General features: G+C 28.0%; 1 protein-coding gene and 1 long non-coding RNA gene across 7 annotated transcripts in view; one reads left to right on the forward strand and one right to left on the reverse strand.

Moving 5' to 3' along the window:
- Nucleotides 1–26,749, reverse strand: part of LOC145961888 (TOX high mobility group box family member 4) — a 75,727-nt gene that overhangs the window by 20,147 nt on the left and 28,831 nt on the right. Inside the window, exon 1 of one of the 4 annotated variants that reach the window (XM_083082435.1) lies at nt 12,775–13,192. The exons of 2 other annotated variants lie outside the window; for them this stretch is intronic. Coding sequence is in view for 1 of the 2 variants with exons in the window: in XM_083082434.1 (XP_082938560.1) it covers nt 12,576–12,686 (111 nt within the window). In the remaining variant the exon portion in view is untranslated. Of the gene's footprint in view, nt 1–12,575; nt 12,717–12,774; nt 13,193–26,749 lie in introns of those variants that run through there. One more of the 4 variants, XM_083082434.1, reaches the window with a different exon arrangement.
- The window catches only part of LOC145961890 (uncharacterized), a 45,629-nt gene continuing 31,479 nt past the window's right edge, over nt 12,600–26,749 (forward strand). For 2 of the 3 annotated variants that reach the window (XR_014435732.1, XR_014435734.1), the window contains exon 1: nt 12,600–13,392. This is a non-coding gene — a long non-coding RNA (uncharacterized LOC145961890). Of the gene's footprint in view, nt 13,393–26,394; nt 26,468–26,749 lie in introns of those variants that run through there. The other variant, XR_014435733.1, reaches the window with a different exon arrangement.

Consider the following 26,749-nt stretch of genomic DNA (forward strand, 5'->3'; position numbering starts at 1 on the left):
CATATCCTTTTACATAAATTGCGTCCTCTATATATATATATTTCTCAAAAATTTTAAAATAAAAGATGACAAGAGATACGTATATGTTCTGAAATAAGATATAAAATCCTATATTTTATATAATTTTATTTTATATTTTTATACACGGAATAAGAGACAAGAGGAATACATTTAAAAAAAGAAAATAGATATAATTCCATATAAAATATATAAATAAATCATATGTCGAAAATAAAAATGCCATATATAAATTCCATATAAAATATATAAATAAATCATATATATCAAGAGACATGATAAAATATCTAGTACCAACTGCAAAATCGTATATGCGAGCTGCCCAGCTGAGAATACTTTAGATTATCGAATCTCATGTCAGTAACAGCTGGGTCGACCGATTTCTTAATACACTAGAAACCTTTTAACAGCACACGATGCTGTGAACGTAATAGCGAGGTTATCCCCACTTCACTAACAAACCATGAAATTCCGTAGCGATATTGTTTCGTCCACATGTTATTATTATGTACACCGTCGAGAGAAAGGACTTACGATAACATCAACAATGAACCCACAGATTAGCGTTGTTGCAATAAAATTATCAAATAACTGCTTACGATAGTAGTTATTTATTATCAATAAATAATCAATAAATAATAATAAATAAATTATCAATAAATCATCGATATTTCTTCCAGAGAGTTTTTTTTACTATTTTTAAAAAATCAATTCCCCTTTTCCGTAAATGTATCTTCTCGTATTCCCTCTGTTTATAAAAGAACGATCTATTTTGAAAATAAATCTTGTTTACAGTCAGTCTTATATCAACGGAATAATTCATTTCATAAATAAACTTTGCATACAGATCAGTTAGAACGCTGCTGAGAGATATTGATTTCTATTGCATCGGAGTTATTTTTAATCGAAAAATATATTTTAATTATAAGAATTAATTATTCTTAAAATAATTAAATATATTGTAATTATAAGAATTAATTACTCTCTTAAAATAATTAACTTAAATTATTTCTATTTTTTTCCGCAGTCATATAATATACTTATTTTGTAATAATACAATATTTTCTTGCTGCTTTTGAAAAAAACATTCTTTCATTGCAAATCTATTGTGCAAAGTCTATTCTAAAGAAATCTTGCCTATAGTTTTTACTGCTTCTAGAGGAATAATATTTTCTGTATACGAAGCCTGCATGCAGATTAACAAAGGACAGAAAGAGAGAATGAGTGAGAGCTAGAAAAAGATGGAAAAGGAGAAAGGAAGATGAAGGAGAGAGGATGAGAGAAAAATGGTGAGTATGGGGGAAAGAGAGGAGAGGGAGAAGAAGAGGGAGGGAGAAAAAGGGAGGGGAAATAAGGGGAAAAGTAAAGAAAGGGGAAGAAGAAGAAGGGGAGAGGGCGAAAGAGAGGAAGGGAGAGGAAGGGAAGAAGGGGAGAGAAAGGAGAGGGACTCAGGAGGAAAAGAGAAGGAACTCTTAAATAAACTCTGCTTGCAAATCAGCAAAAACGCTTCTAAGTGATGCAATCTAATTTAATTCTTATCGATTCTATGTTTCTCTAATTTGTCTTCAAAACGTTAATGAAGTATTTAAATGTATTTTCAAACGTATTATAAGATATTGCACTTGTTCTTTTGTAAGCATCAAGAACTATATTCAGGATTTATTTGTAAAATTATATTAATTATTTATAAAATTATATTAATATAAATTTATAAAATAGAAATTTTGTTAGTTTATAAGTAACAAAGACTGTATGCAAGATTTACTTAGGAAATATTGACAATAGGGATATTTGTAAAAAATAATTTTGAATTAATCAAATAATTATACTTTTATATGGATATTAATTGTTTTTGAAATAATTGATGTAATACAAATTATATCAGATTGCAAAATTCGTAGAAATATTTTTACGTACGTTCGTTCACAGAATAGATTATTTCTTTTAAAACAGGAAGAACAGTATATATTGTTTACGAAATTATTGTTTACAATTTGTTAGTATTATTTCCAATTTGTTTACAGAATAAACTTTGAAAATGTATTATTCTTTCAAAAGCAGCAAGAAAACACATTGTATCATTGCAAAGTAATTTTATTGACTATACAAATATATAAAATATCTGCTCTTCCATGCAAAATAACTCGTGTAATACATGCAGGATATGTTTACAGAATAAACGGGTCCTTTGAAAACAAGGATTGTATGTAAAAGATATGTTTATAGAATATATTATATCTTTAGAAACAATAAGAAAATTATATGCAGGATTCATTTATGAAATATATTAGTCCTTTAGAAACAAGGGCTGCAATGTAATATATATTTACGGATTTATTTAACATTTGAATTTTATCTATTTATATTCGTAAGTATTTTTAAAATAGAATATTGGGCAAGATTGTACATTTTTTGTTTCTTTCACCGATATAAAATATTAATATTTATGTAATATAAGTTGGCTAAAAACTCAAAACAAATTAATACATTTTATTTTTATTACAAATTATATTATTTATTTGAAAAAATGTTTTAAATTCTTTTGTCAAACCCGCCAATGAAATAAAAATTAACAAAATTTAATTTTGTAAATTTTTATTTTATTGAGAAACGGGTTTGTCGATACGCTGTATATTTCGATATTATTACATTTATATATACGCTATAAATAAAATTTTACTGGAAGTAAAGCGGTGCTGTAAAAAAAATTACGGATACGAGCATCAGCGAGAAACGATGTACAGAACACGTCGTTCGCCGACGGAAAGCGGGCCAGTGGAAGCACGACTGACTTATTGTTAGATCACTAAAGATGAAGGAGAAGAAAGATAAAAATAGAGGCAACGCTGATAAAGACGAAGAAGACGAGGATGATAACATAAATGTCACCTAAAAATGAATTAAAGATCCGCTCGCGGATCTTTAATTACAAGGTAATCATGCGAACTAGACTCAAAGAAGACAACAGTGAGCAAGAGAAACGTGACGACTGTTCGACGACTAGTTCGAAAGAAAACGAAGACATAGAAATATCTACGCCCCCGCGCAATATATCGCAGGGAGACAAATCGTGGGTGGGCGCGGAATACCTGATCCTTCGGAGACGGTAACCCGATATTAAAGACAACCAGCGTTTATGTTTAAAAACGTCAAGGATGCTCTTGAAACCTTCAGAGGAGGCGGCGGCGAGAATATGAGACGGTAAATTGCAAGTTTCGAGGAAACAGTGAAAAATGTGCGATTAAACAGAAATAGAGAATACATTTAGAAAGAACGTGATCGATGAATTTCTTTAAAATCTCTCAATAGCAAGTACCGGGAACTTTCATTCACCAAGAAACAGTCAGAAACTTACCAAGCATGCATCTATAGAATGCTAGAGATAGCTACTCGTGCAGATATGAAACTGGATGCGAAGATACAATAGATAGTGTCCTGGATGACGAATCAAGTAAATCGGTTTTGTATAGTGCATAGATGATAAGAAAGAGATTTCATTATTACGAAAAATAGAAGATCAGCAACGTCAAGTCATGAAGATTACGAAAATGCAGTCGAATAATAAAACCAAGCATTCCAGTCAGATGCAAATAAACGAGAAGCCGAAAAATGTTTTAACTGTGAAAACAAAGACCATGTAAGAGTGGACTGTCCAGACAAAGCGAAAGGAAGCAGATGTTATAAGTATGGTGAGAAGTGTGGAGCTATATTAAAGCAGAAGCATCCCGAGGGTAGATTGCTCCAGCCAATCTACTAAGCAAGCTAAAAGACGACGTAGATACAAGAAAATATATCAGTTACGAATTGGAAATATTAGCAGTTGTTAAAGCGCTAAAAAAATCACTCTGCTTGGAATCTATCTGCTTGGAATATTCTTCAAAATTGTGACAGACTGTAAAGCTTTCGCAATGAAAATGAGAAATAAAAATACTTGTTTACATGTAACTCAATGGGCATTATTAATTGATGAATATCAATGTACCATCGAACGTTACCCTGGCGACGATGAATAAAATGGTATCAGGAACGATATCTATTGCAAAATGATCAAGTATGGAATAGGGCCAATAGAATATATCAAAGAGCAAGAAAATATGCGAGCGGAAGAGCTTGATGTATTGTATGTAATGTGAGATAAAACAGAAGGTATCTTCCAAATAAACAATAGAGGTAAAGTCAAAATAGTTGCAAAAGAATTAATCACATTCTGCAATATCAATATTAATATATCTAATATATATATATATATATATATATATATATATATATATATATATATATATTAGATTACGGAAAAATATTCAGTTTATAATTTATATACAATATATATATTAATATATATATTTAAATAATGACCTTTCTTCCCGCAGCCAACATAAATTCAAATAAAGTACATAAATATTATTTTAATTACCGAGAAAATTTAAATTGCGATTTTCACATTAAAATGTATCGGTTCTTTATTTTATATTCGAGTGTCGCGTTCAAAACAAGAATTTATAAACTTAATTATTCGAGGATTAAAATGTTTTAAGACTAGTATAATAATTATTTATGATATAAAATTTTTATTAAATATCGCAAACATAAGAATTGTTCATCGCAAAATAATTTTAAAAATATGTATTGCATCAAAAACTTTTAAAAGAAATTAAAGAATTAAAAGAAAACGTAATACATGTAATGATGTTTGTTTGAGCTTATAATTAAATGAAGGGATCATATCAAAATTATCTTGAAATCTTTAAACAAAAACTTTTATTTTTTTATTATAAATTTTTATAACTTATATCGAGATCTTTTCAAATGATGTGATTAAACTTTTTTATATATTTTATATAAGTGTGTATATAATTCTTCACAATATATATGTTTTCTGTATATATCACATACATAAAATTATAAATATAAAATTCCCAATTGTTATAACATAGATTGTCTAAAATGATTTTATATCTACAGCTAATTTTATCGCAGTTTGTCAAGTAATAAAAAGCTTCGTTTAGAATATGTATTATGCTTCGAGTTATTAAATATGATGAGTTAATTGTGTTAAACTCGCGTGGAATGTCGCGTGCATACGTCATTGATCATGAGATCATGACTCAAAATTGCAAAGAATAGTTATTGCTTTAGCTATACATAGCCGACGATCAGTGCTGATTGTCTTCAATTTTCTTCGATACGAAAGAGAAAGATCATTTGAGATTTAGCGATCTAAGTTCCTAAATTTTCTAACAGAAATTGCATACAACTTGATAAGAAAACACATGTGATATTTTAAATATTGTAATATTAAATATTTTGTTTAGAAATTTAAAATTAAAAAAAAATTTCTAATTATTCTTTAAAAAAAAATTAATTGCTATCAAAACAATATGATCCCAACAAACTTCCGATTATCAAAAAAAAACTTTTTTACAATTTTTATTATATATTTGTAGCTGATCAATAGTAGTACGCGGGAAATGATAAATATTTCGCTAAGAACATTATTTTAAAAATACATGTTCTATCTTTCTAAAATTTAAAAGAAATTAATCTTGTTTACAGATTCTAACATTTCTTATTACAGAAATAACTTATATCACGTCAGTTATTTACTAAATAACTAATCCTTGATCACACTCGAAATGAAGTTATAATTTTAAATCTTGTGAAATATGACGTTATATAAAAGAAAAAAATGTTTTCAGAGTTTTTTAGCTCATTAATTTTCCTTTGTCATGGAAAATACTTGGCATTGTTGCTAATGAAATCATTATATTTATCAAATCAAAGTCATCAGGAAGAGTGATTTGAAAGAAAAAATAATATAAGAATAGAAATTTATTCATATCGCGTTAATCAACCAACAGGGCATTACAACAGATGGTCATGGTTATGTCAAAAGCCAATGTCGTGACTGTTCGTATGAATATATTGTGTGTTATATGTCAAAGAGAGACAGAGGGAGAGAGAAAAAAAATGGAGAGAAATTGAAACGATCGAAGATAGAGAGAGGGGAGAAAGAAAGAAAACAAAGAAAGAGAGAGAGAGAGAGAGAATAAGAAAAAGAGGAAATATATAAAGAGCTACAATCATATATGTGGGCGGAATTTATTTCAGTAAGGATTTCTATAATTGTAAAGATTTGCATTTTTCTTTTCCTTGTAAATCGATCCATCTAACATAGATAGTAAGTTAAATATATATATATATATATATATATATATATATATATATATAATTAATATGTAAAATGTTTAAAGAAAAGGATTACAGATTTTGAAAGTAGATAATATTTACTAAAGTAAGTAAAAAAACTTTTAATATTATAAAAAACAAGAATAAAAACGAGCTAAACACAGAAAACAATGCGCAAAAAAATAAATATCCTCATAAAAAATCTTTCAATTAAACGTTTCGGTTTCTTTTCGGAGCATCTTAAATAACAAAAATTCAAAGAGAATCTGCTAATCGATTTTAGTCATAAGGAACTTCACAGATGCAATAATAAGATATTACAAAAATGTTATCGTATGTCAAGAAATAATATACTGTGAAGAAAAATGCAGTGGTAAGCCAAACAAAGAGACTCATCGAAATTCAATCGACGCATGCATGACTTAAGCATTCGGTATCGCTCTGGATATGTTGAAGCTGCTTTTTTCAAATGTATATCATTTCCGACAATAGCTTCTTCCCCAGGAGACGTGCTCCTCATTCAAGATTTCCATCATATCCCAACTCATGATTGAGCAGTTTATGGTCCATAATGATGGAATGTTGTATGGCATTTCTATTAATATGTACGATGTTTTCCAAAATTCATAAGCCGAATTATTCTCCTCGCATTATTTCCGCACATGTCTCATCGAAGAGGAACCCGCTGCATTCTCTGGTAATATTTTTGCGTAAAATAATTTATAGCTCATCCCTGAGGCCAACAGTTATATTACCAACAATTTATATATATCAGTTTTAATATTAAAATTGTTATATCTAATAAAGTATAATACAATGTTTATTTTACTATTTTTTTTTATTTTTTAATATAACACATAATACAATTATTCCTTCGCGCATTCTTTTTTATATCGTATTTTTAGGAAAAATAGATTTAAAAACAATAGATAATAAAATGACGCTTCTTTGTAAAATATAACAATTTTTTTTATATAATAAACTAATGTCATTTTATACCACTTTATATAAAATTTTTTTGAACAATTGTGCGTCGATTTCTGACCTTTTTCACTCTTTTTTGAAAAGATAATTTTTTGAGGATTATTATATTTATCATCTCGAGTTACAAACACTTTTTGTATCTATATATAGTTTCTGAATAGAAAAAAATCTTTAGAATAAAATGAAGGTATTTTATTTCAGAAACCTATTTTTATTTAAATTTTATAAATATTTGTTATTCTAGTGGCGCAATATCTAAAATTAAAAAAAATTTTAAATTATTTTAGTGAAAATAAAAGATCAGTAGATATACTGCAATCTTCTCCATTATACTATATAATTTGCTATGTAAATTAAATGTACGCTATGGAAATTAACCTAATTCTGACTTCTCTTTCACTTACTTTACTTTCTACTATACATTACTCTACTTTTATAAAATTCGGAAATCATAGCGAGATTTAGAATATTTACCATCACACTTTCAACAGTTAAAATACTTTCAAAAATTAGTATTCGTATAGAATACAAAAAGTTATCGAAAAATATGGACCTAATACAAAAGACTACCAATACACGGCAACATTGAAAATAACAAGCATTAGGAAATAAAATGTAACTAAGCCACAATTTCGAGTCGTAGCGTGTTCTTACGATGAGAAACACAATGGACACTTTACAGCCTAGCAACAGCGAATCTACCTGCGTGTATAACCGTTTTAGATGTAAGGGGCCCCATTGTGAAACCACTTCTCTCGACCTGCCTGCTGTTACTTGTTTGTTTGGAAAAAGATATTCTCCGTCATTTTTTTTCTTTTCTCCCGCTTTCAATTTTCTATTTTATAAAGTTTGCTTCTATTTTATTTCGCTTTAAAAGCTCGCACGACTTTCGCAAATTTACTTCCATTTTTAATATATATGATGATAACTATTAGATTTTGACAAATAACAAGAGTTTTAAAAATATAAAGTAATAATACATATAGCTTTCTACTATTACTAATCAACTCCCTATATACAGCATACAACTTTCTACCTCTATTACTATTATTAAATTTCATTTTTTTCTTTCAATTAAAAAATATATGATGGAGAACCGTCAATGCCATATATTTGAATTCATAAAATATAAGTATTTTCTCTTTCTTTCTTTACGGATAAATAAATATATATAATATAAATAAATCATTAATCTCAAAATTCTATGTGCCACATAATAATACCTAATTACACGGTAGATAATCATTTTTGACATAATAGTAAATGCACTGTAATATTACTATTAATAATTTTCTTGATTTACTCTTAATTTATTGGTAAAAATTATTTTTCCATATTCTCAATCTATACGAGATGCGTTTCACAATTTTAAAAATAATGCTCTGATATCTATATTAATATCCAATAATGCCTAATAATAATATAATAATATCTATTCATACTCATATTTGTCATGTATAATCTGTAACAGACATATATACCAATGTAATCTATCATATATAATAATATCTCTCTCTCTCTCTCATCTATTAAATACCTACTAATATCCACCATTGCTATTGCTATGCTATTATTATTACTGATATCCGTCAAGCCTAAACAATATCTAGGAATTTTTTAAAAATAATACTTAAAATACTATATATAAATAAAACTAAAATAAAACTCATACTTGATATCAAAACAATTTATATATGAACTCGCGAATCTATATAACACAATATTCTTAACGGCTTATCCTTCAGATATTCATTCCAATCGAAATACAATATCACTCCTCAATTCACTTTTTTCAAATATAAACATTCTTCATTATGAGATATATACAAGGAGCTAAACTTTATTGATAAGAGGACGTATAAAACACTTGCGTAATTATATAGTTCGATAGTGAATATAGCAAAACGGTAACAACAAAATCGGGGTAAAAATTTGATCAAAAGTCGGGTTTAGTGCTCGGTTTATATCCGCACCTGTCCATGATTCAAAATCGTTATGCCGCATGTTGCTGCAGACGAGGAAAGGTGGTCGAGGAGCACCCATGTTCCAGATGGTGAGACCCAAGACCAGTTCTTAGCATCGTTAGCGATTCGCTTCAAAGTAAATTTTCTTCATAATAAAACGCTCGTTTCATTCCATTCTCATTGTTTTTTTTTTAATTTCGATCAATACAATTGCGGATAATCGAATATCATATTCCTTAAGTTCTTAATTGTAGGAAAAAATAGAATAAAACACTCTTCTGGATGAGTATCGTGTCATCGTGGCTCTTTCTCACAAGAAATTCTACACTACACAAGTGGATAATAAAAAGGATTCAAAATTTTTTTTTTCAAGATTTTAAACGATTATTCCAAAATATATTTAAATAAATATAAGCCCGATTCCCGTATACTAGATGTGCTCTACATTCTATTTACTTCAATATTCGAATGAGATGTCTACTTGATCGTATATTGCCATTAATTTAATTTTTTGTCATTAATTAATTGCGCTCTATTGTCGTAAAAACAAAAATTAAATGTAACAGCCAATTTAAATGTAAAAGCCAACAAACAATAAATTACAAACACACAATATAAACGAGGACATAATGAATATATATATTAATTTTGCCCTTTATTCATCTTTCCTCATTTTGCATTTTTTTTTTTTCATTTTAAAATCAAGTTTTTCAAAATATTATATTTCAAAATATTTATTTTAAAATTTCAACCGAAATTATTGTTATTACACACAATTATAACCGAAATTATAAACGAAATACCGTTTCGTATATTTCATTTTTTTTTTAAATTGAATGCTAAGTTTACTATAAGTTAAAAATATGTATATATATTCGTTGCATGTTTCATGACGTTAAATATAATTGGCTAGATGTCTCATGCGATAATACGTTTTCTAACGTGCATAGTAATGCAGAATAAATACCCTATGACATTAATAGTAATGGTATACAGCCATCGTTATTCGCAATAAAATTTAATTCAAAATAATTCCAGTAAGCAACTTTTGCTAAAGCAAACTCGTTAGTTTTATAATTATATTTTGTGTAATATACTGTTATAGATTTAATTTATGTTTTGCGTAGTATGTCTAAAATATTATTTAAATAATGAATAGTAAATTTAGGATATTAGATAAGTAATACTAGGCAAAAGAACAATTTTTTTCCAATTCTCTTACAATATATTGCTATGACGTAATAAACTGAAATATTCCTAATTTTTCATTATTTTCTTTGACTTTCACATATACATGCGCGACACACACACACACACACATATTGATAATCAATATCATCAAATAATTTAATGTATATCGTAAAATGAGATCTAATTCTTCGATAATAAACCTTTATATGAATGTAATGAAATGACAAGTAAGGTACTGAATAATAATTTTAAAAAATACATTCTCTAAAACTTGGTTTTCATGAAACTAAGCAAGCATCGGTGATGAATATTTATTAATCTGAATTTTAGGCACGTATCTAAAAGCGGAACAATCAAGACAATTCAACTTAAAAAGTTGTTTTAAATTCGAATTTGATTAAGAAAAGATTGTATTTTGAATGCGAATACTGCGAACTGTGTATATAATCATTAATAAATTTTATACATGGAAAATTATCACTTATTTATTAATAATTACTTTAATGAACAATCTCATTTATATGTTCTATAATCACGTTTTATATATAATCGATATATCTGTCAAAATAACTTGCCGAATCATAAACGTCAATATGTTAATATTCACGATATTCGAGAGCGAACACATACATTTCTAGAATAATTAATATTATAGCAAATTATAAAACTGTGATCGATATTACTTAATTAACAAATAATTGCGAGACAGCTTTAAATATTCAGCGTATAAAATTTCATATAATCATATAAGTAAAATGATATTTCCGTTCTTTTTTTGGCTGACTTTGCTGGAGATCGCAAAAATAAATTGCCAGAGAATTCAAAATTAATGCCGTTTCGATTTCATTATGAGATTATACATATGTATTTGTGCTTCCATCACTTCTAAATAAAATTCAAGATAGCATACATTATTAATGGTTTTCAAACATATAGCATATATGAATTATGTAAGAGGGAATATAACACGAATAAGTAGAAAATACTAGATAATGAACATTTTTTTTACAGAAACATGATCTTTTTTTTCACATATATCAAGTTGTTTCTAGTTTTTTTTTATTGCCTACCGTATATGTGTCCGATTACGTTTTTTATATCTTTACATATATTGCTTACTACTTTATTATTATTATTATTATTATTCGCGTATCAATTCGATGAATTGTTTGTTGAATCAGTAAATGAAAATATTTACTTGAAAATGTGTGCGCCTTCTTGAAGATAAAAAATCTCGCGATAAAAAAATATTGTGTTTATTTCGATATTATACATTAAGATAATGCGAAATGCATTTGAAATGAATTTGATTTGCATCAGCATTGCATTGCAAATTTATACCGGTCTAAGGACATTCCGAGTCACACTATACAACGTAATATATATATATTATATACATATATGCACCGTATAAGTAGTCTAACAATAAGTTACATTAATTAAGTCATTTTCAACCGAGCGCAACCCGAGGCACATATCTATGGAAGTTTTTTTTTTCTTTTATTACACATTTTAACTGCTACACCGTTAGAAACTCACGCTTTATTCGTTTCTTGGCGAACAATCCCTCTCGGGATTATTCAAGATATGTACGCGTATTATTTCAAGTACGCCTCGTCTAATTAACAAAAGCGAATTATAAATTACCGACGGTCTACTATGGCCATTATCATCTGTTATTAAGAATTAATGTGTTCTGCAATCTCGTGTCGTAAATCATTATTAACTACGATAGTTGGAGCGATCCATTATACGCCTTGGGTATAAAGCGATTAAATATGCGACTTTACTCAGATAACAGAAAAATCTGTTCGACTTATTAAATATCTCGTTTGAAAAATATTTATGCTAGGCGAGCGATAAATCGAGTGACTCATCGTCAGCTATTGTGTGTGCGCGTGTATGACTAAAAAAAAAAAAAAAACGCGCATTTTATTTCTGTGCATTATTAATGAGCGATCTCGTAACTCACTTATAAAAGAAAACGACAGATAAGAATCATTACGTATAAATAACGCCTCGTATACTCGATCGTTCATTTGCAAATTATTGGATTCAATCGTCTACAAGTTAATTTAATTATATTAGAATTTATACCATAATGCGCGGGCAAAAATATCAATCAATAATGATGGTAAAAGTGGAAAAATAAAAGGAAAAAAAATTATTCGCCCCCTCCTCCCCCCCTCCTCCTCCTCCTACCCCTCTCGTAAATACACAATGCTATACTACCATCGCGTTTGGAGCAGCTCCGCGAGATGGCGCCACCTGACGCACCGAGCAATCCGCTAATAATTGCCGAGGAGATACGCGATTTGTATATACGTGTCTCGCAATATGCATAATGGACACTCTTCTTCCTCTTTAATGTCCCCTCTCGAGACTTGCAACGTTAATTCGCGTTAAATCAACGTTAAAACGTGTCACTTACCGGCGAAAAATCCGGCTCACGGCACGTGAGATATAACCTCGTTTGCGCACTCACTCGCACGAAGCGACCGAATCTCGAACGGAGACCGAGTTTGAGACGGAAATTTGACACTTGGACCCGCGTATCCGTGAACGGACAATCTCTTGATTGACATTTGACTCGCCTACACGAGTGTATACGACCACAACACCGATCAGATCACTCACTACCGAGCGCCAAGTGGACTAGCGAGCGATAGTGAGGTTAGGGTAGAGCGTGAACACGCGATACGCGCATGTATGTACGCAACACGCGGCACTACTTTTCGTGGCTAGCTTCTCCAAGCGCACTCGAAAAAGAAGTGATAAATAATGATAGCGACGAGGGACGACGCGCACTCCACACGATGGTCGGCGCGGCAATGATTCCGGGTACATTGGCTCGCTGCAGTCGGCGATGGTGGGGCCAAGTTCCACGACAGGGGGAAGACGGTACTACTACGCGCGTGTTGGTTGGAGGGATCGGTACAGTGCGCTACAGAGAGGGAAAAGAATACTTACGAGCGGGACTGTGCGAGAGAGAGAGAGAGAGAGAGAGGCAGCGGAGAAGATACATAGTAAAGTGGTGGCTGATTTGAAGGTAGGGGATATGTAGGATAGTTCCAAGGGGGGCGAGCGTCTCGGAAGGTTGAGGCAAACGGCCGTTTGTCGTTTTTTTGAATATAACACGTCTCCCATTTATGGACTAAACTGTTTAGTAACGTTGTAATTTCGTAACGTAAGTGTCTTCGAATCACGGTATAATTGAATAGGAAAAAAATCACGGATGTATCTAAGCGCGGAGGAAATCATTCGCTTATTGTTTAGCGCGATAAAGACTTCAATAGTGAAATATATCGAGTAATAAAATGCCAAAGTTATGTCACGTGATTATGGAAAGCGGCCATTTTGAATTTCGAATTTTTAAATTTGAATTTGAATTTAAATTTAAAAGTTCATATCTATTACATCTCGTTGCGCTTCGATAATATCGAAAAATATAAATATTCTTTTCATTCGAGTGCATGTCAAGTACATGAAAATAAGCGAAAGTGCAAAGAAGATTTTTTAATGCGCTTTTGCGCAATATTACGAATTATTATCAGCGAAAATATTTGTCTCGAGCGTAGCATGTCATGCTATATATATATATATATATATCGTGCTGTGAAAAATCTTCGTTGTAGCTAACTGCTGGTAACGCGATCGCTTACGTCGATTAAGGCAACATGTGTTCGAGGAGTGTGTAAACACAGTCATTGAGTTTCAAAGTATAAGAGAGCGCAAACGCACTTTATGGTACTATATGTTATGAGAGTATCGCTCGTTTATCTTTACAGTTCGTTAATATGAATACTTTATTTATTTTACAATTTTACTTTACATTTTTACTTGAAAAATACTTTACTTTGTCTATAAAAATTAATAAACATATAGTGTATCACGAAAATATTTATATATATTTAATATATATTTATAAATAATAATAATATATTTCATAATAATATATTTATAAATAATAATAATAATAATATATATTTATATATTGTTTCGAAGGTTAGTTTAATGATGAAATCATAAAAATCCAATCATATTTCATCTATTGATTTGTAAGTAAATTAATCTAATAAGTAAATGAATCTTGAGCAAAGAAAAAAAATTAATGATAGTGAAAAAAAATTAAATTTTGCCACAAATCATAGATTATCACAAAAAATGAAATAAAAATTATTTTTTACGTATGCGATAAACGATAAATGCATCTTATATAAATATATATTTTAACATTCAATCAGTATGATAAAGTAAATTGTTATGTAAGATCGATTGAATTATTAAAAAAAGAAAATTGAAGCAATATTAAATAATAATAAGTCGTATTAAGTAGTATTAACGTAAGTTTTTTTTATGTGCACGCGTGTGTTTGCATACGTGCGTTTTATGTAACTTATAATTTATTTTAAAAAATCATTTAATAACAAGGAACTCGCGTTCATGTTAATTTTCCTCCACTAAAAAAAAAGGTAATTGAGAAAAAAATGTATGCTAATGACAAAATAAGAAATATGTATTGGTAAATTACAATTTGAAAGAGCCTCCAATAAAAGAAGAGACGGAAGAACGAAAATATCTTTTCTCATCGCAATTGTGACAAAGATATTTTACGAGTTTCTTAAACTAGCTGGCTTATTTATTTATGACTCCACACATACACACAAACGTACACAGAAGAGATTCGAGTTTGTTTTAGAAATACTCGATATCGTGTGAATACCTACATCTGTTAGCTTAGATAATGAGCTGACAGCACTCGGAGGGGAAGGAGGATGGAGAATGGGAATGTAGGCAAATGGATCCGGAGGGAACAGAAAGGGAGAAAAAGAGAGGCGGGAGAAAAAGAGGAAGAGAGAGAGAGAAAGAGAGAGATATTAGTCATGTTTTATTATAAACACCCTCCCCTCCTCGCGCCTCCCCCCATCGGCTAAGAAGCCGGTTGAGCAAGTTTTATCTTGTCTACAATTATGCTTTTAGGAGAACTAGCCTTTCTTGTTATCGATCATTTATTTTTTTTTTTTTTTATAGAGGATCGACCTCGGATGTTATTAGCTTTTGAATTCTTTTTTACATGGCACTTTACATGTCCGAGCGTGCTGAACATGTGAACGCATAAGAGAAATATTCTCAGATATTATAAGAAACTAGGACACTACGAGAGAGGAACTGAGATGAGTGAAAGAAGGGTTGTTAGTCGGAGTTTATACAAAGTCGTTACGTTCTGTATCTGTAAAAGGTTCATTTCAGTGACATTTCAATTGCATTCATGTATATTCTATTTTGCGACATACAGCTAATTTGAGATCACAAAACACAAAGAGAGAAAGAGAGAGAGAGAGAATAAATAGAGAGAAATGCTTACGCAATGCAGATCCATGATAATATAGTCTGCATATTTCAACAGATAAGAAAGTTGTTCTTCCAAAGATAAAGAGAAATGCTGCTTTATGCTTTGCTTTCATTGACCATGAATGTATGTGTATATTTGTGTGTGGGCAGTATAGATTGATTAACGATATATTGCGACTCAGTTCTACAACAAGCATCGATTTGCATCGCAAAGCAGATTTTATTTCCAATATGATCAATAAGTAATATGTAAATTTCATGAAGGTATTTTTCGTGTTGAGAAATATCTGACAGATATACATACACGCACTTTTATCTTTATTATTAATTATAACTGAAAGAATTTACATATCAATCATAATTTCTAAAAATAGCTGAAAAAAGTGTAAATGTGTGTACAGTAGATAACAAAAGTATATCAAGGTACATGAAACAAAAACGCAAAAAGGCAAGCAGTTTTTCTCAAGTTGGTCAAATGCCATGTAATAACAGTGTAGAATTAACGAAGAAAACACATACATACATATATATATATGTATATATACATATATGATATATTAAAGAAATAAATTAAGATTTGCGAAGCATAATATTGGCAAATAACAAAATATTTTTATATGTATATATATATATATATATATATATATATATATATACATATAAAAATATTTTGTTATTTGCCAATATTATGCTTCGCAAATCTTAATTTATTTCTTTAATATATCATACTTGATAGTTTATAAAATTTCGATAAGATAAGGTATAATGATCTCCTCGTGTATATCGAGAGAAAATCTAAGAAGTTAAGACAGATGGGCATTAGAGAAAGTAGACAAGTGGAAAGTAAACTCTCTTTCATGGTCACGCCAATATCGTTGTATTTAACACATAGAATAATAACATATAAAATATAATACATTCTTCAGCAAAATTAAAATATCACTTTCGTATCGATCGAATAATTTCTTTCTTTAGTATGCGTGATGTCAAAGTTGAAGTTCTTTTATCAATTTTTCGCAATTAACTTGGAAGTGATATCATTTACATAAGAATCATCGTCGAGGAAAGAGCCAAATAGCGTTTAAAAGCTGGAACTTCAAGCTTTAATATGCTTTCACGAACATCGTTCTATAATCATTTTTCACAAATTTTACTTTTACGTATTTAAATTTCATTTCATCAATTTTTGACTGCTTTGAAGTGATGCTTCAATTTTATTAAGAAGTTATTTCTAAACACATTATTAAAGAATGTATTTATTCGGATTTCATAACTCTTATATTATCTATTATGTAAAAAAATCGAGATATTCACCATCACATATACATACGCACACATGCATATGAACATACGTATATTATATATTTCACATTTACAGAATGAGACGTAAAAAATAAAACAAAAATGTGAAACAAGATTTTTTTTATATTATTTGCTCTCGAGACAAATAATTTTAAATTTTAGAAACTTGATAATATACGCTTTTTTAAATTTGAATAATTTCTAATAGTCTTGCAATATATAGAAAATTCACCGAATTTATCTTGAAAACGCCTATTAATACATAATCTTAAAAAAGCTAATATTATATTTAGCAAAAAATGATTCAAGTTACACGAAAAGGACTGTGTATATATTAAGATAAATTTTACTGGACTGTGTATATATTAAGATAAATTTTACTTTTCCAATAGAGAGAATGTTATATTTTTCCATATCATATTTTATAATAACCACTGTTAGAATAAATTTCATAATGTGTATAAAATTAGAGATCATTTAAATTTTTAAAAAAGCGTAAATATATTGTTAATTTTTAAAACCAATTTTCTTGGAAACAAAGCTTTTCATATAAGAAAATTTTATTTCACATTTTTTTCCCATTTTTACATGAAGAATCGTTCTCCTTTTGATTGTACCATAAATTATGCCAGTCTGTACATATTTTATGAAGATATTATATGTGTGCGTGCTCTTAAAAAACCCATTATAAAATTTACATAAATACGTAATAACTTTCTGGAAACTTGAATTGGATTTTAAAATAAGCTATTATTTTTTTATCAACTGACTTTAAATATACCATATTATTATGTAATTATTATGTAATTTTATCGCTAGAGAGAAAATATAAGTATTTCTTATGCATTTTTCAATTTTAATTTTAGATTTATCAAATTTTCTCATGTAATTTATTGTATTACAATTTTTATATTATTTTACCATCAAAGAAATTGTTAATTAGAAATTGTTAATTTGACTGGAAAGATTTTACGAATATCTGCAACTTAAATCACTGTTTGTTGTACAGTTTTTTATGTCGCAAATTATATTAATAAAGTTGTAATTAAAATTTATTAGCAAGCATAATAAATATTTGATTATGATAGAAAAAATGAAACATGAAATGAAAAAATGAAATGGAAGAAATGAAAGACAATGTTACGTCATATTGAAGAATCTGATATTTAACATTTTTAGTTATAAATTTTATATGCATATTGCTTTTTGATATTGTTGTAGCGAAATTTTAAAAAATAATTTTATACTTTGGACAATATTTATCGTAGAAATGATACCTAAACTTTAATCTTTTAGCATATGTAAGTACTATTAAAATATATAAAATATATAAATATTATTAATTTATCATATATATGTACATTATTAATGTATATATAGATATTTTTATTTCATACCAAAAACGTCAGAAATTTGGTTTTATATATTCTCTATAAAAAAAATGAAAAGAGAAAAAGATCGAAATATAAAAAAAATTATCATTTCAATTAAAACAATAATTTATTATTCGGAACAATGAACTACGTGATCGGATTAAATAATATATGGCTATGTAATTTTTAGTTTCACTTTGCGCATGGTCGAAACACACTTACGTAACAAGATAGCATCGCACAAGATAATTGAGCGGACAATTTATTGCAACTTTCTAAAGACTCATCCGTTCTATTACAAAAGTTTTATCATAGAATTTAAATGTCTGGAATGCGAGATTACAGTTATTTTAAATATTAATTAATAAATGAAGAAGTTTCCACGTTTGCAAAAATTAATAATTTTATCTTATCTTTTCCTTCGCACACGCATGTTTCGTTTTATTAATATTCAATAATTATATTTAAATAAAGCATTATTTATTCGCTAGGAGATTATTTCATTTATTCACGTTATTTCAATATTAAAAGAAAAGTTTTTTATTATTTTTATGCGAAAGCTTTGAATTGAACGAAAATCATATAGAAATTAATAAACTGAAAATTAATCATCACTATATAAGAATTTTTGCATCAATGCGCATATGTATGATATCAGACGAATCCGTATCAAAGTAAATATAGAATTTCTAACGTCATTTAATTTTGCTTTACATTTCTTTGTGTCTTTAATCATTTTAAAGATACAGGTCTGTTCAGTTGCATAGGACATCCTATATATTATACATATACTAGTAATAACTTTTTGAATTGTAGCAATCAAATTTTATTATTGATTGGCATCAATTGACATCATTTTTGCATTTAGTTTTTGTTAACGATATTTATTTTGTGAATAATATTTTGACATGTATATGATTTTATTGTTTTTAAAAATTCTTTGTTTAAAAATACGTATATATTTGTTTAAAAATACGTATATATTTGTTTAAAAATACGTATATATTGTATGTTCCACATCCAATTAATTATATTAAAATGTAATTATATTTTTCCATTTCATTTTTTCATTTCATATTTTCACGTTTTCCATCATAATCAAACATTTATTATACTTGCTAATAAATTTTAATTACAACTTTATTGATATAATTTGCAGCATCAAAAACTGTACAATATAAACTGTGATTTAAATAGAGATTCCTTCATAATTTTTCCAGTCGAATTAACAATTTGATCTAATTAACAATTTAATTAACGGTAAGGTAATATAAAAACAGTAATATAATAAATGAAATTGCATGAGAAAATTTGATAAATTTTAAAATTGAAATTTTTAAAAATATATAAGAAATAATTATATTTTTCTCTCAAATAAAATTAATAATAAATTACATAATAATATGATTTATTTCGTCAGTTGATAAAAAAATAATAGCTTATTTTAAAGTTCATATTGAAAATAATTATATTTAAATTCAGATACACAAATACTAAAAATAAATAAATAAATAAATATTTCACTTTATTGAAAATAATAAATAGGTAAGATAGATTTAAATATACGTTAAAATAATTTTCTTTTCTTTTTTTATAACAATTTTCTCGACAGTCGTATTATTTTAGTATATTTAGTTTCTTTTTTGAGAAAGTTACTGTAACGCGAATCGATATGTGACCTTAGATAATAAGTTATTTGTAGGCATGTTATGAAAAAGAGAGAAAGAGAAGCGCTGATAATATTGCGCTGTGGTATTCGTGCTCGAATACTTTTTACAAACCAACGATGAGATTAGATAAAATATGCATTTTATATCAGAAATATTAAAAAGAATATAACATTAATTGTTTTACTAAAATTGTTTTATTCGTAATAAAATATTCATACTCTATTAAAATCATATTTACTATTTATTAAAATTACAAATCTCTTTTTTTTTAAACAAAATTAATATAATAAAAAGAGAAAGACAATTGTAAATTTTAAAAGATAATTGTAAATTTTCAAAAAAAGAACGTTGATTAATTTTATCTAGACTAATTTATGGATCTTCATTTGTATACAAGATACTACGAATTCGAGAACGACTTAATAGGAACGCCACAAACCCACGATACTAATCCGAACTTGTTTAGAGGTGACTTAAGTTGTCCGAACTAAGTTAACTCTAAAATCAAATTAGTAAGTTCGTGTGTAACTTGTGAATCAAAATAAATTGTCATAAAGAACAGATTGAAACAATCTTTTAAGATATTTAGCTTCTCTAATTATCTTATAATAGCTTAACTATTTTTCTTTTGCAAAATGTTAGAAAAAAATATAAAATAAATATTTTTAAAAAATATTTAAAAAATATTTTTTTATTTAATAAAAAGTTTTCATGCACTTCTTTTCAAATAAGAAAATAAAGTTGCTTAAATTACTTTTTAAAAAAGGTCATATATTATAAATGTCATTCAAGAATACAGTAAAATTTTTTAATATTCAGCATCTTTTAATTTTGGTATTCTTCCATATGTACTTTCACGAATACTAATGTCTCCTCTGCTTAATGTCAATGAGCAGATCACAAATGTATGGTGATTGATTGAGATAATTAATCGATATTAAAAAAAAGTGTAAACCCGCCTCCCAAACATCGTGAATAATAATCATCGTCAAATAAACATCGTCTTTTTTAAAATAAAAAATGATAGAAAATAGGAAAAAAATTTTTCAAAGAACGATTATATTGCATTCACATTATCAGAAAAATAAATAGCTTGTACCATATAAAATAGAAGAAAATTAACCACCATTCGATAAGTACCGAGTGATTATCAACTGTGCAAACAAATTCAAGCAAAGAAATTTTTAAAATCAACATTTGCTCGAGGTCTTGAAAAACACTTTAATGGATTCTTGAGCAAACGCAAGGCAACATGGCGACCTTGTGGATTGATTCTACCGTTATTATTCGTTGACCATACATTGGTATCTGTAGGGCAATTGCCTTTTCCTTTTTTTTTATTTTGCTCCTATAAGCATTATTATTTTGAAAATTAAAAATTGCAAGTACATTCATATTTCAATGAGTAAAAAACATTTATTATTAGAAAAAAAAGTTTTCTCATAAATTGCATCTCTTGTTTTAGAATGAAGGAAAGAAGATGCAGTTAATCCGATCTATCTCTAAAAGATTTTTTTTATAAATGGAAAGTGAGATACATATAAAAGAGAAAATTGGAAATTGATTACGAAATGAAAATTGAGAAGTATAGATGTAAGAAAATAACCCTAGAGGAAAATAAATAAAATTTTGCAAAAATAACGCTTATAAAGATAGATATTTAATATAACATATAATACAAAAACTATAAAAATTATAATTATAATACGATTTCTTCCGCACCTCTTGCTTCGAAATCCATTCATCATTGCTTCCGACTTTTTCAAAATGAGGATAATAAATGTTGGATAATAAATTCTCTATATCTTTTACGCGTACATTTATCTCTTTCCTTTTTTCAATTGACACTGTATTCTGTTATGTATTTACTAATGCCGGTGTATATAACAAATTTTTGTAGTGCAAATTTATAAAAAAAATGTGTGTGTGTGTGTACAAATAGAAAGAACAAGAAACAAGGTAGAAAAAAGAAAAGGGGGAGAACGATGTTTTTCATGGCCGCAAGGAAAAGGAGAAATGTTTTAACCAAAAAGGAAATTTTTTGAATAGTCGAGTTTTCCAACCTCACATTGTCGGTTACACTAAGAAGCACGCAACAAGTGGAGATCTGAAATGCCCCTCCTCTGCAAATCTCTCTCCTCCACCTTTCAAACTTTTGTACACTGGTCTTCTCTTACGCTCTATTTCCAAGACTTTTTTTTCTCTTTTTATTCTTGGTTTTCAGTATTCTCATTTAATACATCTAATACGTTTCTGCCGTTAAATTTCTCGTAATAGGTTTGCTCCTATACTCTGATAATTTAAAACAAATGTTACACACACATACACTATTCAGCAGATGTCTAGAAACAATGAAAAAATCGTAATAGAAAAGTTCACGCAACAAAATGATAGGATAAAAAATTGTATTAATTTTCTATAAAATGCTATTTATAGATAATGGTTTTCATAGATTTTCTATAAAATGGTATTCATAGTTCAAAAAAGAAAAAAATAAAAAAATCTGATGAATATCAGTTGAAATAAAAAAATAAAAAAATCTGATGAATATCGCTAAGAATTCTCTAGCTTCTTTTTTTCATATTTTGTAAACAGTCAATTTATTGTTTTGAGTAATTTTATACATATGCATGTAGCATTTTTTGAGATAAAAAGGTTTAAAATTATGTGGTTAATCAAAGATATACGGATGTATGGATATAGATGGATAAATGTATGAATGTGTATATAAAAATTTTTACGAGAAGATTCTTATGAAAATCTAAATCTTATGAATCTAATTCTTATAAAAAGAGTAAAATATTAAATTTCGCTGAAAAATATTGTTGTATCAATATAGAAGAAAGTTATGTTTTCGACGTATATGTAGTAATAATATTGCATTACGCGAAATATTATGGCTGGGATGCACACATGTCTCTAATTTCTGTTTAACAAGATATTATACTCGAATATGCAAATTGTATATTAAATTGCATAATATCATTAAACAAACAACTGTTTATTGATTGCTGTTTTCTTCTTTCAAGAGATAGATATAAAATAAATGACTTAAAAATTATCAAGTGTGTAATCAAAATATTACTAAATTTTACGAAATAAGAAAAAATATTTCATTTAGACAGGTAGTACCAGATGTTGTATACCATTTAAAAATTTGCAATATTATTAATACAGTTGTACAGTTTATTATTTATACAATTGTACAGTTACATAACTTGGATTTTAACTGTCGATGATGGGATAAAATAGCTAATAATATAAAATACATTTTTATATATGTATTATACATTCATCAAATGCTTGATACATTGGAATTATTTTATTATTTCCAAATGTGCGCGTAATAAGAAATGCTTTACCCTACTATATTATTGGATCAAAACGAAAGAAAATGTAACGCTGTTTCTAATATAATAATTTACTTATTAAGCTATAAGATATGTCATCTAGACACACATCTAACAAGTTAAATATAATTTAGTTTATTAAATCCAAATTATATAAAAAATAATAAGCGCGCTGATGAAAATAGATTACGTTATATGGTAGTTAGTATTATTATTAATGCGCTTTGTTTCTCTCATCAACTCTTGCAATGAAATATTTTAGCTGTAATATCAATGCAAGATGTAACATACTGAAATACTGAAAATAATATTATAAAAAAGTAATTAGTTGGGAAAAAATTATTCAAATTAAAATTATAGGCCACAGAGAGAATAAATTAAATATAACATTATTATTACATCGCTTCACATTTCAGCGTACCTTCACACAACACGGTTTTTTAAAATGATACATGATATTTTGAATTTCATGAGTACCTGGTTCCAAGGCTAATTTATCTATACTTATCTATTTATGTATTTTATGATCTTGAAATGGATTTTATAATTTCAAAAGTCAAGATATTTTCAAAAGCAATGCCATATATGCCACTTTAGCTATAAGAGTTAGACGGTATAGCATACAGTGTAACTTAGCGAGCATATGCTTTTCTCGACTGCTCGCAGGTGTTTGAAGTGGACAGGCCAGACATAAGCGACGCGGAGTTTCGAACTTTGCATATCATATTTATGGCATCTCTACTTTTGTATATCAAATCAGACATATATTGTTTTTAAAAGCAATCTCGTCTCGGGAATAATTCTCTCAATGAAATAATTTATATTCTCATTATTTCAGAAAAATGTTAAGTGCCGTTATCGATGAACTATTTATTTCTATCTAGCATAATTTCTTCATCGAACACGCCACGTAACGTTTTTTGTAATTTATTTTAATATCGTAGAAAGAAATGTCGACAAGAAAGAACAGAACGACCGTGATAACAATGGGAAAATCAAGACTACATTCGAACTGTTGCCGTCTGAGTTATCTGAATATGATGCATATGAATCGACACATCATTACAGTCTCCGTGAAATTCAGCATAAATTGAATGTATCATGATGGACCTTGATTTACCGCACATAAGATTCGATAATCTTTAAAATATCATCTATATTCTGATGACTTGTAGAAGCCTTAAGTGAATATGATATAACAAGTTGATTTTTATTACTAAGCTATGATAATTAAAGGAATAACTAAATTTCTTCCGGAATTTTTTTTTCATGGTAAAGCTACATTTTATAGCTCTGGAATATTAAGACATCACAGTATTGGTCAATATTGGTCAATTAAAAATTATTAGTCGTGACAAATTGACTATCATATGAGTGAAATTTTCATGATAATAATAAACAGGATTCTTGATAGCAAAAATTATTCTATTATATCTATTTTTTTCTTATTTTTTCTCCATATTTTTTTTTAATCAAAAGTTTAATGGTGTGAGATATTTAGATTTTTTACGGAATGATTTGTCATCTGAAAGATTTATCCTTATCTTTATTAGTAAAATACATAGCATATTTCAACAAAATGATGCATACATATTACGTATAAATAGTATAGAATTATTTTAATGTTCTATGTCAAAGTCGATGAAATAATCGAGATGGTTTTATTGAATAGCCAATCAAGTCTCACTCCATTAAGTCTTTATTTGTGAGATTACATAAAAGATTTTTTTAAAAACCGACTGGCAATAGCGAATGCATTATAAATCAAAGCGATTTCCTAAAAAAGTTTCTGTTATCAATTGTTCAACATTATAGCCTTGTCACGTGTGTAGATCAAAATAGGGCACATATCGAACGTTTAATGTAATTATGTAATATATGAAATATGCGCGCACGATATACATACCCAGACACATGCAGACTCGCACGTACACATGAGATGCTAGTTAAACTTTATCTTCACATGGTATATTCTGATAATGCTAAGTCTGACATTTTATGATCTAAAAATACTATTATATAATATGACCTAAAAAATATATTATAAAACCCATTTCAAAATCATAACATATGGTATGGTTGAATTTTAGAACAAGATACTAGTTGAATTTGCTTTGGAACAAGATACCTCATAAAGTTCAAAATATGACATTTAAAAAAATGGCATTAAATAAACGTATAGTGAAATATGAAGTGATAGAATGATAAGATATCATACTAACAATAAATTTGCTATCTCTATAATTCTACAATTTTAAGTTGAACATTTTCTTTTTAATACTAACTGAGTTATTGAGATGTATTTTTTTATTTGAGACACGTTATATATAAATAGCGTTTTTTTTCCAAGACAAATTAGACGCATCTATCGATATGATGTACTGTACTACATATTTTCATTTTTATTTCATCACACTTTTAATTGAATTATAACTTATATATCTGAAACGAGATGCATCAACAAAGCAAGAAAAAAAGATGCAAGATCTATATCATACAATAACAAAATTAAACTCTGTATTTATTTGTAAACAATTAATAAAACGATTGTGTTTTGCTTATTTCGTTTTATTAATATGCTAAATTCTCAATGCTTTCAACTTCAATATCTATATACATTATTATACTTTATTCCTATTCCGCATATTATCAATCATAACGTCATTTTAATTTCCTGATTTCTTTTTACTCTATCTTTGTCTCTCTTTCTATTTCTGTTTCGAGCGCAAGAGCATAAAAATAATGAAAGGACAAAACTAATAGCTCGCGATCTACCGAGGAATACGTTCATAGGCAAGGCCGTAAACAGAGAGAAAAGCGATGAGAGGCGTGCAATAAAAACAAGAATGACGAGCATAAAACAGCATAATGGAATTCGAGCTAACCCGTCTCTCTTGTAACTTATATAGCAAACTGACGCGTTCATATCCAGTATTATCGGACGCGTGATATCGAATATTTGTCTTTTTTATCTTTTCTTGTTTCAAAGAACTTATGACTTGAAAATGTAAAATACTGTTTTGCGTGACGTTGTGAAAGTACTAAATGACATTTTGTTCGTCGCCTGAAATTTATTCGTGTGTATTTTTACATTTTCCTTCTTATATATACGCAACTGTTGAATTTTTTAAATTAAGACATAAGCATATTGATAAAAAATTAACAGAAATAACAGCAAATGGTACGGAACTATATTAATATCTAACAATAATGTACTCATCGAACGAGAATATATAAGATAACTCTTACATTTATATTGAACATTTTTATGAAAAAAAAGAGACAAAGATAAAAGAGCCTCGTGTTATCGATTGGGTACTTTCGTGCAATATATCCATTAAATTTAATTAACAAAAATT

The sequence above is a fragment of the Camponotus vicinus genome, unplaced genomic scaffold, assembly GCF_025532165.1.
Source record: "Camponotus vicinus isolate PSW18456_S1 unplaced genomic scaffold, iyCamVici1.0 SCAF_11, whole genome shotgun sequence".
Taxonomy (NCBI): domain Eukaryota; kingdom Metazoa; phylum Arthropoda; class Insecta; order Hymenoptera; family Formicidae; genus Camponotus; species Camponotus vicinus.